The sequence below is a fragment of the Epinephelus lanceolatus genome, chromosome 9 (assembly GCF_041903045.1).
Source record: "Epinephelus lanceolatus isolate andai-2023 chromosome 9, ASM4190304v1, whole genome shotgun sequence".
NCBI lineage: Eukaryota > Metazoa > Chordata > Actinopteri > Perciformes > Serranidae > Epinephelus > Epinephelus lanceolatus.
This window is the reverse complement of record NC_135742.1, coordinates 21,796,132-21,811,641: the sequence shown is the minus strand read 5'-3', so window position 1 is coordinate 21,811,641 and position 15,510 is coordinate 21,796,132. Positions and strand designations below refer to the sequence as shown.

The 15,510-nt window shown below is 41.3% G+C and overlaps 1 protein-coding gene across 4 annotated transcripts; it reads left to right on the top strand.

Annotated features, from left to right (window-relative positions):
* The first annotated feature begins 1 nt into the window (after position 1).
* hnrnpk (heterogeneous nuclear ribonucleoprotein K) lies at positions 2–14,824 on the top strand. 4 transcript variants are annotated; one of them, XM_033651991.2, is made up of 17 exons: positions 2–75; positions 1,091–1,164; positions 1,310–1,476; positions 1,959–2,056; positions 2,399–2,455; positions 3,424–3,467; positions 5,053–5,125; positions 6,004–6,117; positions 6,638–6,766; positions 7,072–7,403; positions 7,977–8,024; positions 10,357–10,396; positions 11,232–11,247; positions 11,705–11,737; positions 11,913–11,980; positions 12,490–12,659; positions 13,626–13,914. In XM_033651991.2, exons 3-17 carry the CDS (start codon positions 1,419–1,421, stop codon positions 13,654–13,656), a joined length of 1,311 nt encoding a protein of 436 aa, XP_033507882.1. In that variant the 5' UTR covers positions 2–75; positions 1,091–1,164; positions 1,310–1,418; the 3' UTR covers positions 13,657–13,914. The 4 variants fall into 4 exon arrangements, with proteins under 4 accessions (XP_033507882.1, XP_033507887.1, XP_033507866.1 ...); XM_033651975.2 differs by lacking the exon at positions 13,626–13,914 and adding an exon at positions 13,921–14,824 and having other exon boundaries at positions 4–75; XM_033651983.2 differs by lacking the exon at positions 13,626–13,914 and adding an exon at positions 13,921–14,824 and having other exon boundaries at positions 66–159.
* Positions 14,825–15,510: the final 686 nt, after the last annotated feature.

Sequence of the window (15,510 nt, the reverse complement as noted above, 5' to 3'; positions counted from 1 at the left end):
CACACTCTGGCTCAAGTTTTACATTTCCAGGTTCGGTAGAGAAGGAAGGGGGACGAGCGAGGTGTTGCACTGCAGGTTTGTGTTTTGACGATATTTTCCTAATTTCCTTAGCCACACTGAGCCTAAGGTAGTCGAATAACACATATACAGTGAAAAGAAGTATGTCTTTAGCAGTCACTTTGTTTCTTAGATTGTATCTGATGCAGTGCTGCCTAATTAGCCGGCCTAGCTAGCTCCCCTTGTGCTCAACCCGAAATTATAGCAACATGGCGAAATTAGCTAGCCGTTAGCATGAGTGGCCCGGGCTGGTCTTTGTATTAATCGATCGGTAACGTTTTATCAACGGACTCGTGTTAGATAATAACACAAGGCGACACTTTGCCTTGTATGCAAGTAGTAAAGTGGTTGAAAGAGTGTACAGTCGATATTTAGTGGAACTAGTAACGTTAGTCTAAATGCACACGGTGAAGCTAACGCGTTTCCCCACAGGTAGCTAACGTAACGTCAGCCGCAGTTAACGACTTAGCTTAGCTAATGGTCCGTAACTTAGCTTCTGTGGAGCTACATTAGCTCGTTTTCGGTTTAGCATAACTTATAGTAGAGCTGTTAACTGTTAAATGACTAGCTTCAGTTGTTAGTTGCAACGTAACTTCGCTTGAAATTGAGAAATCGATGTGTTGAAATAGCATTAAGCTAAGTATTAACGTTATGTGGGTGTCTAACGTTAATATAACGTGTCTATCACTGGCTGATTAAATCATCTCTTGGTTGTGGTCGCCCTCCGAAGCAATGCAAATGTATGTTTCTGTCGCCACTCGCCACCCAAACAATCCTATATGTGAACATGCAATGACTGCCAGCATTGTAATGATAATCCTGACGGTCCTAAACGCTCGCTGGGTGAATGTTCATTAGCATTGCCGACCTGTAATGTTAGTTAAATATCAGTCACATCGATTCAAGTATAGGATTAATTCAGTGAAATAAAGTGTATGTGATCACAATCGGTGCGTTTCGAACTTTGTTGTTAATGAGCTGTTTTTGTCATGTTGCATATGAGTGTTTCAACTAGCCTCTCCCTCCCCGACAGGTCGCAGCAGCTGTTTGGTCCTTGCTTATTTAGTTCCGCCTATCAACACGCCCTTGTCCCTGTAATAAATATCGGTGAGTGCCGGTTTTCTGCCAGTTTTTCCTCTCTCGTTTTTGTTGCCATGTCATCCCGGGTTCTTCTTGAATAGCCAGATCTCCAGCACACAGCTTGAATTGTCTTATTTCTTTTTTTCCCCTCCCTCTTCCACAATGCTGACAGACTGCCACAGCTCACAGGGGCCAGTTTTCTGCTTATCTCTCCCTGCTGCTGCTGCCGCCTGTTCCCCGGACCGAGGTGCCCACCCTATCTCTTTCACTGTCAGAAGACCATGGAAACAGAAATTGAACAGCAAGAAGACGCTTCATTCAGCAACACAGAGACAAACGGTATAAACAAAGCTTTCTTTTTGTTGGTTATGTTATCAAAATGCACCAATTTGTTGGCAGGTTTTGTGTGTACATCATTGATATCTGTGTGTCATGTAAAGGAACGATAGCAATTTAAGAGTTGTTGATGATTTTTTACAGCTCTGGTTTTGGAAAATAGTGCAACTTATCTATGATTAAAATCTTTCTCTTGGTATTCCTCTTGGAGGTTGTCTACCATAAGCCATATTTATTACAGTACCTGGTCTTGTCTCCCAAAGTTGTGCTCATGCTTTTATTAAAGAATTACAAAAGTCTTTCCTGGTTTTGCACACAGTGATCAGTTTAAATTTAGCTCATAAAATGAAAACAGAGTGCCAAATATCTAAGTCTTGTAATTCTGTTTGTCACTGCTTTCTGCATTCTTTTGATTATTTCATTTTATCTAGCCGAGGGATGTGTATGTAGGGATGTCAATGTGTGTTTTTATCTCCCTATGCCAGGTAAGCGCCCTGCTGAGGATGCAGATGAGCAGAAATCATTCAAGCGCTCCAGGAACTCGGACGAGATGGTTGAGCTTCGCATCCTCCTGCAGAGCAAAGTAAATCAGCTCCCCTTTCATTTCACGTTTCATGTCGAACCCTTATGTAATTATTCATATTTTTGTCTCTTTCTTTTGTGCACCCCTTCAGTCAGACTGATGATTTTTTTTATACCCCCTCCATTTTTTATACTTTTCTTTTTGTTGCCCTGATCACATCTCTACCTTTTGAATAATTCATTCCCACATTTTTTGGGGGGTATTTGTGCAGTCATTATGCTTTTCCTGATACTAATTGTAATATTCTATGGCACCTTGCCTGTTAATTGCAGCACCATAGTTATGATTTTTTCATTTATTTGTTACGTTTTCAGTTTTTGTAAGTATTTTCTGTATTCTCAGAATGCAGGAGCTGTAATTGGGAAGGGCGGCAAGAACATCAAAGCCCTTCGTACAGACGTGAGTACATTTTATACATTTCATACACCCTGAATTTTTATTTTGGTTAGAGATTTTATTTTGTATTCTTTATTTTTCCCCACACTGGTGTTAAGCCTCCCAAAACTACCCAGCCTCCTCTATAGGACAGCAGTTTTTCTTAAACAAACATTTACCCTGGATAACTGTTTAAAAACTTAATTTGGTATTTGGCACTGTTTTCTTCTGTGTAAACAAGGGGTGTGGTTAGCTGATGCCTGTATTGATATTAGCCCTCTGTTCATGAAAACGTCTGACAAACCCCTTTTTATTCTCATATAAACATCATGTGATTTCCTCAGCTAAACTGGCCCTTGGCACAAAAATCCAATTTCATGTCCATGTCTTCATATTGGTAATTTATTGTAACTATGCTGTTGTGGCAACACTGATAATCTTGTTAATTTAAATCAATGGGCACGGTGTGGTGTTCATGAGGTCACCTGCACCACCAGCTAATACGTATGTTTTAATAAGTGTTAAGGCAACCTGACCAGTTCTTAATTCATTCAATGTCATTGCCTCTTTCTCTAGCCCTCCACAATTTGTTCTCCCCCTTCTCTCACTGTCTCTGGTCTATTCCCCAACATTGAACTTATCATGTTCTTAATATGCCATTACCCATTTTCCAATGTCACCTTTTCTCCTTTTCTCTCTTTGACAAACCAATCTCTGAGAGAATCAAATTAAAGTCACGTTTGAACAGTGTAGAGCCTGTATATTAAAAATGTATTCCTCTTCCCTCTTCCCTCTCCCTTGTTTATTATTTTACTGTTGACTTTTGCCCACTTCCTCCTCTGTTGCCCATGTTCTGGATGGCCCCTCCTGCGCCCGCCCACCTGACACCCTGGTTGGCCCTGTCCATAATCGTGCCCTGTCCCTAAATGGGCGCCTTACTTGATTGACATCTGTGCTCGAATGGCCCTGGCCCCTGCCCATGCCACGCCCAGTACAATGCCAGTGTGTCAGTCCCAGACAGCAGTGGGCCTGAGCGGTATGTCCCTAAGCTCCTCCCTCTCACTGCCTGACTACAGGTCAAACAAACAAGAAGAGATGAATAATAAATAGTCATCCTGCCTCTGTCAAGTCACTGTATTTTAACCTACCTGTTCTCTTAGTCTTTTAGCCTGAGTCACAATGCCTAAATGCGTTCATGTCCAAATCTGCCTGTTGAGCCTGTAAAAGCCATGTCAACATCCTTTTATATGCCATTTTTAAAGTCACGTCAACATTGAAACTAGGCTGGTGTTGTCAGGGTTTTTCCACAATCTGCCACTGTCTTTTTAAACCTTTGCTATAATCTGTGCAATATGTACATGTTTTTTCTTTTTTTAAATTTTCATTGATGATTATCTATCCTCCTTTATCTTCCGCGTTTTCACCTCCCTCCCCCCTCAGAGTGGATATACTGGTGTTCTTGTTTTTTTTTTTCTGTTAGTCTCATAAGCTCACCTGCTTCTCGCACCATCCCATTCTTTCCTTGAGATGCCCTCATTATACTGATAGACTCAGATTGTCCATCCATTCTGAAACGCAAAAGGCAAGCTAGGATTCAAGTGTTGTGTGTTTTTCCTTTCCTGTCTTCTGCTTCATCTGAACTTTGTTACTGACTGCTGGAGCTACTGAATGTACAGATTATCTGTCTCTCTGTCCCACTCATCCCTGCATTCTCTGGTGTGACGTTGTTTATTGCTTCTCCCATCCCCTTAAAAAGCATCATCTCCAGTGGTGGCAAACTTCATTTTCCATGGTGTAATCTGCTCTGTTACTCTCCCTCAGCTGTCTACCATTCTACTTCCATGTACAAACTGTGCTTAAGTTCTCTTGATCAGTAAATTCATTGTTTATTTTATTATGTCACTAGGTGGGTGCAGACAACAAAATTCAATTCATTATTTGTTGGCCAAATGAAGCATCAAATTTTTAGTCAAAGGCAAGCCAACTTTTTTAAGATAGGATGCTTTGATAAAAATGATAACACTCACAGAGAGGATTAATTTGTTCTCTCTATCCTCGCCGATCTTCCAGAGTTGTGTTAGGCACCTTATTTTGGGTTTTTGTAGTTAAAATCTTTGTGGTGTGCATCCACCAAACTATGCTTTAGAATGTTAGAGTTGTCTCTGGCACCTTCGGTGCTTATTCCTGCCAGATCCTCCTCAGACTTCACCCTCCCCCGTCTTGCCCCTTCAGTGGTCACCAAATGCAGTCACTTTTCTTTGGGTCCCTTTTTTATTTTGTCTCTTTTCTTCCTTTCTCTGGACAAACAACTGTTTTCTTTTCATTGCATTATTTGGGTACCAGCTTTATTCCCAGTTACAGTGTTGAATTATCAATCACCTACCATTTAGAAAACACTGGATCTCAACAGTTCATTTAGCCGTGTCAGTCTCTGAGTAGCGAGTTGGTTATAATCGGGTGTGACTACTTTTTATGGCAAAAAAAGGGGGTGTCATAATCTCTGATCTCTGATCCGAAATGTTGTTCCCTCCCTTCCCTGGGATGCCCTGGCACCCCCAACCCCACCCCACCCTCTCTGCGTGGCTGTGCGCTGCCTTGTCATTGGTGGGTGAAATATGAAGCATCCTGAGCATCAGTGCCGACATCGAGACAGTTGGAGAAATCCTGCTGAAGATTATCCCAACACTGGAAGAGGTGAGGACTCGTTCCACTTGTTTTCTTTCTTTCCATGGCAAGTCCCGTTGAACCCAGTGAAATGAACCATTTATTTTGAAGGGAAAAAAACAGTGGATGTTAACAGTTGTCACCAAACTATATGTTGTAAATGTCCATTGTGTTGTATAGGGCTGCAACTAATGGTTATTTTCATTCTAAATTAATCTGCTGATTATTTTCTTGATTAACTAATTAGTTGTTTGGTCTATAAAATGTCAGAAAATGGTGAAAAATGTTTCCCAAAGCCAGCGATGATGATGTCCACAACCCACAGATATTCAGTTTACTGTCATAGAAGAGTAAAGAAACATTTAAGGAATCAGAGTAAATAATTTTATGAAATATTTGGTGATTTTAATTAAGTAGTTGACAACTAATCCATCAGTTGTTGCAGCTCTAGTGTTGTAGAGATGCTTTCAAGTTCATATAAAATGTGCAGTTTTGTACGCCTGCAGTGTTGATATTTTTGCCTCTTGTTTTCATTTGCAAATAAGTGGGCAAGATGCAGATAGGTTAAACTTGACTGGTGCATAACCTGTCTGCTTGTGTCTGAACACTATTTTGAGGCTCTGTATAACGCTGTTGCCATGTGCCTGTATCTGTGATTAATTGGTGGAAGAAAATGTAAAATAATCAGTAGGGTTTCTGTCACCGTACGAGTATATGCCACCCATTATCTGAAGTATGGTAATATATTCTTACTGTCATCTTTATTCCCTCTACATTAACTTCCTGTCATGTGCGTATTTGGTGGATGATTTTGCAGGAATTACAAGTAACAAGTCTCTGGCAGGTTTGAATCTTTCAGAGAGCTAAATAGATTATCGAAGCATTAACAGACTAACTGTTTCCCTCAGTACCAGCAGTACAATGGCATGGATTTTGACTGTGAGCTGCGTCTGCTGATCCACCAGAGCCTTGCTGGCTCGATCATCGGAGTGAAGGGAGCCAAGATCAAGGAGCTCCGAGAGGTATGTTAATACAAGGGATAGGGATCAGTGTTTTTTTTTTTTTTTTTTTTTTTTTTTTTTTACAATTAAATCAGTTGCAAAACAGTTTACGGAGTGAAATGTGTGAGTAATGTACAACATGGATTCTCACACAGCCTTCTGTCGCTGCCAGTTTTTTGGTTGTAACAAGAATACATTCCATGAAATGACTGGATTAAACCCAGCTGGAGGTACCCAGAGAGGATATCATTTTTTTTCTCCTGTTAATCTTTTGTTTTGTATGGTTTGTGTTTGTTATTGAATTGATTTCTTAACTGTTATATTCTTCTGGCTCAATCTTTTGTGTCCTGCGATACTTACTTACTTACTTACTTACGTACCTCAAAGATGTGGAATTACCCATCAAAAGACATGGTTGTGATTTGATGTGTGAAATGCTTGGAGTTAGTTCTTTTTTCCTCCAGTATAATCAGCTGCTGTATCACATAGTGGCTTTCTCTTTTCCTGTGATCCTTACGTGCGCCTGTATCTGTGTCTGCAGAACACAAAGACCAGCATCAAGCTGTTTCAGGAGTGTTGTCCTCAGTCGACAGACCGGGTGGTGCTGGTCGGCGGTAAAACAGAGAGGGTGGTCGAGTGTATCAAGACTATGCTGGAGCTCATCGCTGAAGTAAGTATCTTCTACAGTGGCTGAGAGGCCTTTTGTAATTTGTCGAGTTTTATCCTTTTTCTGATTTAAGAGCTCTTGGTGAGAAAACAAATATGTCCACAGCATGTCAAGCTCTAGCTGATTTTTTAAATTTTGTTGGAGATGAATCAGAACATGTAATTCTCTTTCACTGAGATTTAGTTTTTACGTTATGAGAATTTGTTTGTTGTTAATAGATTATTCCCAGCGTACCTGTATTCTTGTCAACTCTGTGTCACAAATTCACTTCAGCAGCTCAGTTAATCTCCCTCTGTCATCCTTTTAAGGCTCCCATAAAGGGCCGTGCTCAGCCCTATGACCCTAACTTCTATGACGAAACATATGAATATGGTGGTTTCACCGTGATGTTTGAAGAAAGGGGAGGTGGTCGCAGGCCAATGGGAGGCTTCTCCATGCGTGGAGGGGGCAGGTCCAGCGGTGGAGATCGCGGGTTTGACCGAATGCCCTCCAGCAGAGGGGGACGGGGACCCATGCCTCCCTCTCGCCGGGATTACGATGAGATGAGCCCCCGCCGAGGACCTCCACCCCACCCAAGCAGGGTCAGCAGGGGGAGTGGCCGTGGACGCAACATGCCCATGGGACACCCGCACAGAGCAGGGTAAGACATGAACTCAAATGATCTACAGTCTGTTGCTTTTTTCTGTCGCTTTTTCTTCTACTCCTTCGTTTGTGTTTAACTTGTTTAACTTGTTTTTCTAAAGCGTAAGTCTCACATTACAAGTGGACATGTTTTCTGTGTCTAATACAGATACTATCTTGGATGCATTATTTGTTTCACTGAACACTGTAGGGCCAAATGGCTGCATGATCCCACTCATCAGTTTGAAGTTGAGAGTCCTTTTACTCCTGTTAACCTCTTGAGTTTGAAGTGTTTGATATTTTAGACATACTAGGCTCTGCTCAGAGTTCCTCTTCTAGAGCACTTGTTTCCTCCTGCATCTGCATATACACAGCTCAATCCCTCTTCAGGTGCTTATTTCCCATTCAGGCTCACCAAACTTGTCTATTCAGAGGTTAAACTGAGTCCAGTATTGTACATGTAGTCCAGTGTCACACTGTGCACCCCTCTGGGAAACATTTGTATTCATGGTTATCATTCCATTAATTGTATGTGCTCATCATTGTATGTCTGGGTGTGTGTGTCTTTTTCCCATCTCCATCTTGCCCACAGAGATGATCGTTACTATGACTCGTACCGTGGCTCAGACGAAAGGTCAAAGTAAGTTTCTGTCCCCAAATCTTTGCCTCAACCCCCTAACTTTTCTAAACAGGGATACTTTGACATTTTAATATTTTTGTTTTATATTACTTGCACTAATAACCATTGGGTGGTGCTTCCTGAAGAGAAGCATTGTACCCTTTGGTCCTTGTGAAAATAAGGGTGTGTGTCCATATAGCCATTTTCTCTGACAGGAAAGTGCCGGCAGGGCGCTGGGGAGCGCTTCATTCCAGCGCCTCGTCAAGAAAACACTCCGCATGGGATTTGTTTCCATGACAACAATATCTTGACAACATATAACCACTCTAATCGTCGCTGATGCACTTGCATCGCCCATTTGCTTTTTATTATCTCAGGATTGACAGACATGGCCAGAACTAATTTCTCCTTCGTTTTCTTGCTTACCAGTTGTGTCGTCACAATACTGGAACAGTATCTGGAAAAATATTGATATTCAATACCATTTTCTTTAAAATTGACATTTCGGGCATACAGTTAAACATTTTGATTTAAGATAAATATAACAAGGCTATAATATGACAAGCACGACTTTTCTTTGTTAGCAGCAGAGAACAGCAGAATGACTGTAGAGAGTAAGAAAGCACAGCTGGTACTGCTGTTTCGATACTGCAGAAAACAAGTATTGAAACCGTTTCAGATATTCACTATTAATAAACTGATATTTTTGACAACACAAGCTACCAGGTTGGCGAGTCCTGCCCCATCTAACATATGCTTGGTTGCCTGAAAAGGAATGACAGTGACAACACCAATGATTTCTAACTAGAAGTGCTCCAAGCGGGCACACTAAAACTACAGAGCACTCTGTATAAAAGACGCTGGATGCAGCGCCCTTTCTCTAGGTGGCCACATATACTCTCTCCTTTTGGGAAGAATTAAAAACAAATGCTGGCACTCAGAAAAAAACGCTATGTGGACACTCAGCCGAAGTCATTTAATAGCGCTGACAGGTGTTCAGCATAATTTCCATTCACAAATGTGACAAATAATTGGCCATGATGGATTCAAATTAAGTGTTGAGGTATTCCTACACGTCCCTTTTTTCCCTTCTTACTACTTTTACCGTTGCATTTATTCTTTAATATGCTTGTTTATCCATTTCTTATTATAGCTCTTGAGAAAATAACACTTTGTATAATCTTTTGCCCTCTTTTCATATCCTTAACTCTCAATACTAATTACTGCCTTTCAAACATCATTGCTCCACTCTCTGTTTGCCTGTAGTGCCCCAGCCTGCATAAACCCTGATCCCCAATCACCTGTTGGCATTCCACTTTTTTGGAGTGCTTTTGTAGACAACTGCAGTGATGTTGTATGACCTCCTCTTTCCTGTGTTTAAAAACCCATCCAATCTGCTATTCACTCCCAGTTTTTCCCAGGTTGAGAGAAAGTATTTGTGGTGGTGTGTGCATGAGGGTCATGCGCTGATGTGGAGCTGACACATGTCACTCGAGTCCCTTGCAAAACGGCGTGCTTTCACAAGCTGGATTGTAACTGGAGAAGCCATTTTCTGATATTTACAGTTGCTCATCTATGCAACATCTAAAATGTGAAGATCATCATCGCCCAAAGCCAGAATAATACTATGATGAGCTGACCTTGGTTCTGTTTCAGCTGTCCATGTTAAGACAAATGAAAAGCAAACTCATAAAAAATATGGCTGAAATTATTTGTAGAAAAATGCCAGGTAATCCTTGTAAGACACTTGATGATACTAATGGGTTGATTTTTGACATTTTTTCGACACATTCTTTCGATGTTAGTGTCATCGTAGCTAATGACACCAGCATGTAATACAACACGGCTACAGAGAAACACTGTCAATTAAAAAGCTATAAGCGATATGAACTTATGTTAAGGCTGTAGTTTGACGTGATAGTAGCATCTGTACATGTATGTTCTTAGCAACGGCAAGAGTATCAAATAATTCCAAACACATTTCTCCGGCTAATTCCTTTATTTGAGCTCAGTTTTGGGGGGGAAAAAAGCAGCAGCCCTTGGCTCTGATCATCATCACCACCACCTGTCACTTCTCTCACCATAACACTGTCAGAGCTGTTCCTGTTACTGTGTGGGAAGATGGCTGAGAGGAAATGTGTTTATACTGTAATCTTGCTCAGCGTGTGTGTGCAGTTTGACCTAGACCAGAAATTTCCTTTGGAATGTTGTCAAGCTTTTTTTTCTAAGAATTTTCTATTTCTTTCCACCCCCACCCCCCATCTCTCTCTCTCTCTTACTCTCTCCATCTCTCTCTCTCTGTTTCTCTGTCCCCCCACCACTCCCTCCCTCCATGGCACTCTCTCGTCACCAGTGACAGAAGAGGCAGACCGGATCGCTATAACGATAACATGGTTAGTGACCCTTTGCTAAATGCATGCAGCTCTGGTTCTAGCATCTCATTGGGCGCCAGCGTCCTCACAAGCTTGCACACTGGTTGGTCCTAGCACTAGACAATATGCTGTGATTGTCCATTGTGTCGTAATGATAATAGCGGTATATTGACAGTACAGCAGTAGCTGGTAACTCATGTACATATGCATGTACATACACTCATCTGAGCCCAATCCATGCATCCAGGCTAGTTTTTGCATGGTGTAAGCCATCCCACCAAATGACCATAATCACCACAGCCGGAGACACCCCATAATAATCAGCTATAATTGCCCTCTTACTGTGTACTTTTCACGGCCAGCCTGTTTTTCCTGCAAAGAGAGGGAGGATGTTGGGGGTGGGGAGGGTGGGGGTGGCCATGGTTGGTTGCTAGGCAATAATAACGCTTTGTTGACAGACTGGAAGGTCTCCCTCTCTCTCTCCCGCTCTCGCTCCCTCTCTTCCTCTCGGAGAGCTGGCAGGATACTGCCTGCCGTTGCTCAGCAACAGCTTTTTGAATTGCCTGTTGCCCTGGTGACAGCAGCAGCTGAATAGCAGGTGAAAATGGGGGCTGATGGAGATGCAAGGAGAGACGGGAAGGGGGGATGGAAGGAGGGAAGGAGGAGGAGTCTGGCTTATGGATGAAAACTGGGTGGCTTTTAGTTGAGTCTACTCCATGGACGAGGCTGCTGCATCATCCATACATTGGCGTGTACGCTCCTCCGTCCATTCACCTGGGATCTGTAGGAAGATGAAAACCAAATGGTGGTACCGCACCGTATGTAACCTATTTGTGTTTCTGTTTGTGTTTTACAGAGCGGAGGAGGATATGGTAAGTACTAAGCCTCGTATTTTTTCTGTGTCATTATATGAATGTGGCTTCAAGGCTGTTAGTGTGCAGCCCTAAGTGTTCTATTCAACATATCGTAGTGTCAAGCATTTTGTCTGAGTGTAGTGTTCGCAGACAAAATGACAATCTGTACAGTGACAATGTGGCTACAAGGACATTGCAGCTCACATCGTGGCTGTTGGCTGCTGTAATATTGTGCTCTTATTGATAACCCAGTAAAATGGCATCTTACTGAAAGTATCTGTGTTTACAACAAATGTTAAAGATGGCACACAGAGCTAATTATATATCATTCTACAGTTTTTTTCAGAAGATCTTTAGGAAACGTATGATGAGTGACATTTGAGTTTAGTTCAGTTGTTTACACACGTCACAGATATAACTTGTCTTAATGTGTATCACTGAGTCAGTGTTGTTTCTTGCTTTCTTTTCTGCTCAGACAACAGTTCCTCCTGGGATAGCTACCAGTCAGGTGAGTCTCTGCACTTAGGGTTTTTTTTGTAATTGATTAATACGATAAAAAAAATTGCTGACGACAGCCAAGTATTGATTTTTAGCACTCTACTTACTTTCCCTCTGTTTCAACACTCCTCTTTTCCCTGTTTGTCTTCTTTGGTCTTCACCTCCCCCCTCCCTCTCAACATCAGGTGGACGTGGCTCCTACAGTGACATGGGCGGCCCTGTCATCACCACGCAAGTGACGATCCCTAAAGATGTGAGTAAATGCCTGCAACATAACCAAAGAAAGACCAGTGTAACTCACCCACTACACCCTCATGTCATAAATGACATTCAGTCAGACTGAGTAAAAACCCTACATTGCCATATGTGAGCTTGTCGTCTGCACTCTCTCATTATCCTCATAAATTATATTTAGTCATGTATGTGTGTGTCATAGTCAGTTATTTGTGCAGCAGCTGACTGGTACAGCATTCCAGTTGTAGGGACCAATAAGTCACGTTGTCTCCCACACATTGACTCATAGTGGTTCATAGTAATCTTTCAGTGTAATTAACAAAAATCCTTTGACAAGTATTATTCATCTTTTTATATTTAGTGTTAAGAAACCTAAAACATTTTAAACAATATTTCCTAAACATATACATAACATAGCACATTTTTTAAGCTCCTCAAATGCATTCCCAGTTCTAAAGTGTTTCTCCGCATGCTTGTTTTTCTTTCCTCCCTGCCCCTCTCATTCTCTTCTCTGAACCCCAACGACAGCTGGCTGGCTCTATCATTGGTAAGGGAGGCCAGCGGATCAAACAGATCCGCAATGAGTCAGGAGCCTCCATCAAGATCGATGAGCCTCTGGAAGGTTCTGAGGACCGAATAATCACCATTATTGGCACCCAGGATCAGATCCAGAATGCCCAGTACCTTCTACAGAACAGGCAAGTTCTGACACAGCCTCATAGTATTACACTGATGTCCGTCTCATTAGAAGTATAAATTCTTAATTCAGCTCCGTAGTTGTAGTTGAACCATTTATCCCATCAAATAGTGCTCATCAAGCCTAGTAGCCTACTTTGAAAACCTCAATGACGTCATCCTGTGGTTTCTTTACCTGGCCTGAGCTCACACTTATTGGGTCGCATCATAAAAGTATGTTGACACAACCCACCTTTAAATTGCAGTCTTGTAAACTCACTCAAGTAAAATATTTAGAATACGCCTTTTTTATTTACCTCTTTTTTAACCCACTGAACCAAACGTATAGATAATAGATTTTGTTAAGATTGTAAATGCTTACATGTGTTTTTCTGAAATTGCATCCTAATAGTAGGAAACCCACTTCTTGCTGGGTTATGCATTTCTGTTGCCTGCTGTCTCTTCTCCACTAACCCCCTTCCTTTCTTCCCCATGCAACCTGCAACTAGTTCAAACCTTCCTCTTGCATGAAATGGCTGTGAAGGAGTAGGCAAATGCAATAGTACATGTTGCATTTCTTTAAAAAAAAAAGTTTCTTTGACTGTCACATTTGTCCATTGAATATGATTGGTAAAAGAAAAAAAAAAGCAACGTCTATTTGCCATCAAAGCCGTTTCACTGTGAAGCAGGGAGTGGATTGATTCTTCCCCTGGCTGCTGCTGTGTGGAAGACTAGTGATTTTGTTGTTTTTAGTTAGATCAACCGACAACAAATCACAGTCTGCCAAATAGCACAGGCTCCTCCTCTTCTGTCTCCCTTGGCAACCAGTAGGCACGTATAATACACACTACTTCCTTGTTGATGCTATCCGAGCTTAGCCCCGAATGCTAATCCAACTGTAGGCCTGCCACCGCTGTCTCATGAGTAGTGTAGTGTTGCCATGGTAACTAACCCTGCCTCCCTCTTCCTTCCTCCCCTCCCCTCTTCAGTGTGCTGCACCTGCTTGGACACAAGGACTAACTACACCCCTCTTTTTCCTCCTCCTCCTCCTTCTCTTCCTTGCTCTCCGTCAGCCACTTGTTTCACGTCTTCCCCCGTCTTCCTCTCTGCCTGTCTTTCTTCCTTGCTGTCTGTCTGTCTCTCTTCCTGCTCTGCCTCCCCATCCGTTTCCTCCCAAGACTTCACCCTCCCACAGTTGCATAGCTATATATTTACACTGTCATCGACTTGTGAATTGCAATTTTCTTGTGTATTTTATTTATTTTTCCACTCTTTTTATTTCAGTGTGAAGCAGTACTCTGGTCATTTGCTGTAGACCCAGGAGACTCAGATTGAAGCAGACTCAGATTGCCCCCCCCTTCCCCCTCCCCTCAACCTTTCTTCCCCTGTCCAACACATCCCCTTCAGACTATTATTCTGGATTGTGGGTGTCTTTTTTGAATTTTATTTTTGTATTTTTTAATGAAACAAATGTCCAACATTCCTGTGCATAAAAGAAAATGTAGATGTTCTGCATTTTTAAGAGTGTAGTCCATTAGTTTATCAGATACACTTTGCTTTTTTTCCTAACACTCACATCTATCAAATTATTCTTCAGTCTCCTCAAAGACAAAAATAAACATAACCTTTATTTTTTGATGGTTTTGATTTTTATGACTCGTATGTGTATGTGTGTCTCCAGTTTAAATCTGTCCTGTGTGTGTGTGCGCATGTCAGCGTGTGTGGGTTTGGTGTGCTTTATCATGTCTATATTGGTCCCTTCACACACAGTCGTATCACATTACCACTCTGTGCAACATGCAGAATGTAAGCTATGTTTCTTTTCATATTGAACCTTTTGTTTTGTTTTATATAGATGTGGGAAATTTTACCCTTCACAATGGACTTGGGGATGTTTAAGTTAGGATTCTTGTTCACACCTGATACAGGACAGTCTGACTAATTTGTATGAATATCCATGGTAGTTGTGTGATAAAATAAATCTGAATAATTTGAGTAACTCCTCAATAATACGAACTTGTAGTTAGAAATTTGTTTTGACATTTTATTAGAGATTTGACAAATGATACTGAACTTATCTATTTTGTCCCTGCAATTTCCTGTGCTCTACACTTGTTTGCTCTTCATGCTGTAGACTTCACATTGTCAAATTGTAAAATGAATAAAGATGGTGCCACTTTTTACTGAACCAATTTGCATCTTTAATGAGCTTGCTTATTGAACGTTTTTTGGTAAAAATCATTGCAGCTGGATCGCTTGTCGGTGCGCAGATGGCATTTGGACTAAAGGCTAATGTGGTTGTTCAGGCGACAGTCCAGCTACTATTTCATGCAGCTTAAATTTAAAGCTATGACGATCATGAATTTTCATTATCTCTACAAAGTGTTTTATAGGTTTGTCAAAAAATGTAAGAAAATTGTGAAATCACAAAAAGCCCAAGCTGACATGCAAATTATGTTGTCCAAAACCCCAAATATATAGGGCTGAACGATATGCCAAAAACAGTATTGTGATTATTTTTGACAGATTGCGATATGAGTAGCGATTTTTAGTGGGAATTTTTGCATTTCACTTTTACTGAAAAAGATTTATTAATGATGATAAGGTGCTTTTTGCTGCAGTCTGTGCCAAACAATCATGTTCCCTTACATCTGGAATATGATTTGAAGGCCTGGGCATCTCTGTAGCACCACAACACTTATAATGATATATTGTAACGCATTTTACCTTTATTAAAAAATGCAACTCCTGTGATTTGGGTGTTGCACTTGGCCATATTTGATTTCATTAATTGTGCAGCCCTACAAAAAAATACTATCTAAAACGGCTTAGGAAATGAGCAAATCTTATAAAAGCAGCTGGAATCTGCAAATG

What these genes read in the sequence shown, in the direction of transcription:
- hnrnpk (XM_033651975.2), top strand. Translation starts at nt 1,419, where the DNA reads ATGGAAACAGAAATTGAACAGCAAGAAGACGCTTCATTCAGCAACACA. An exon ending in CAGCAACACAGAGACAAACG is followed by an intron (nt 1,477 to 1,958) that starts GTATAAACAAAG and finishes TCCCTATGCCAG; the next exon opens with GTAAGCGCCCTGCTGAGGAT. An exon ending in TTATCCCAACACTGGAAGAG is followed by an intron (nt 5,126 to 6,003) that starts GTGAGGACTCGT and finishes TGTTTCCCTCAG; the next exon opens with TACCAGCAGTACAATGGCAT.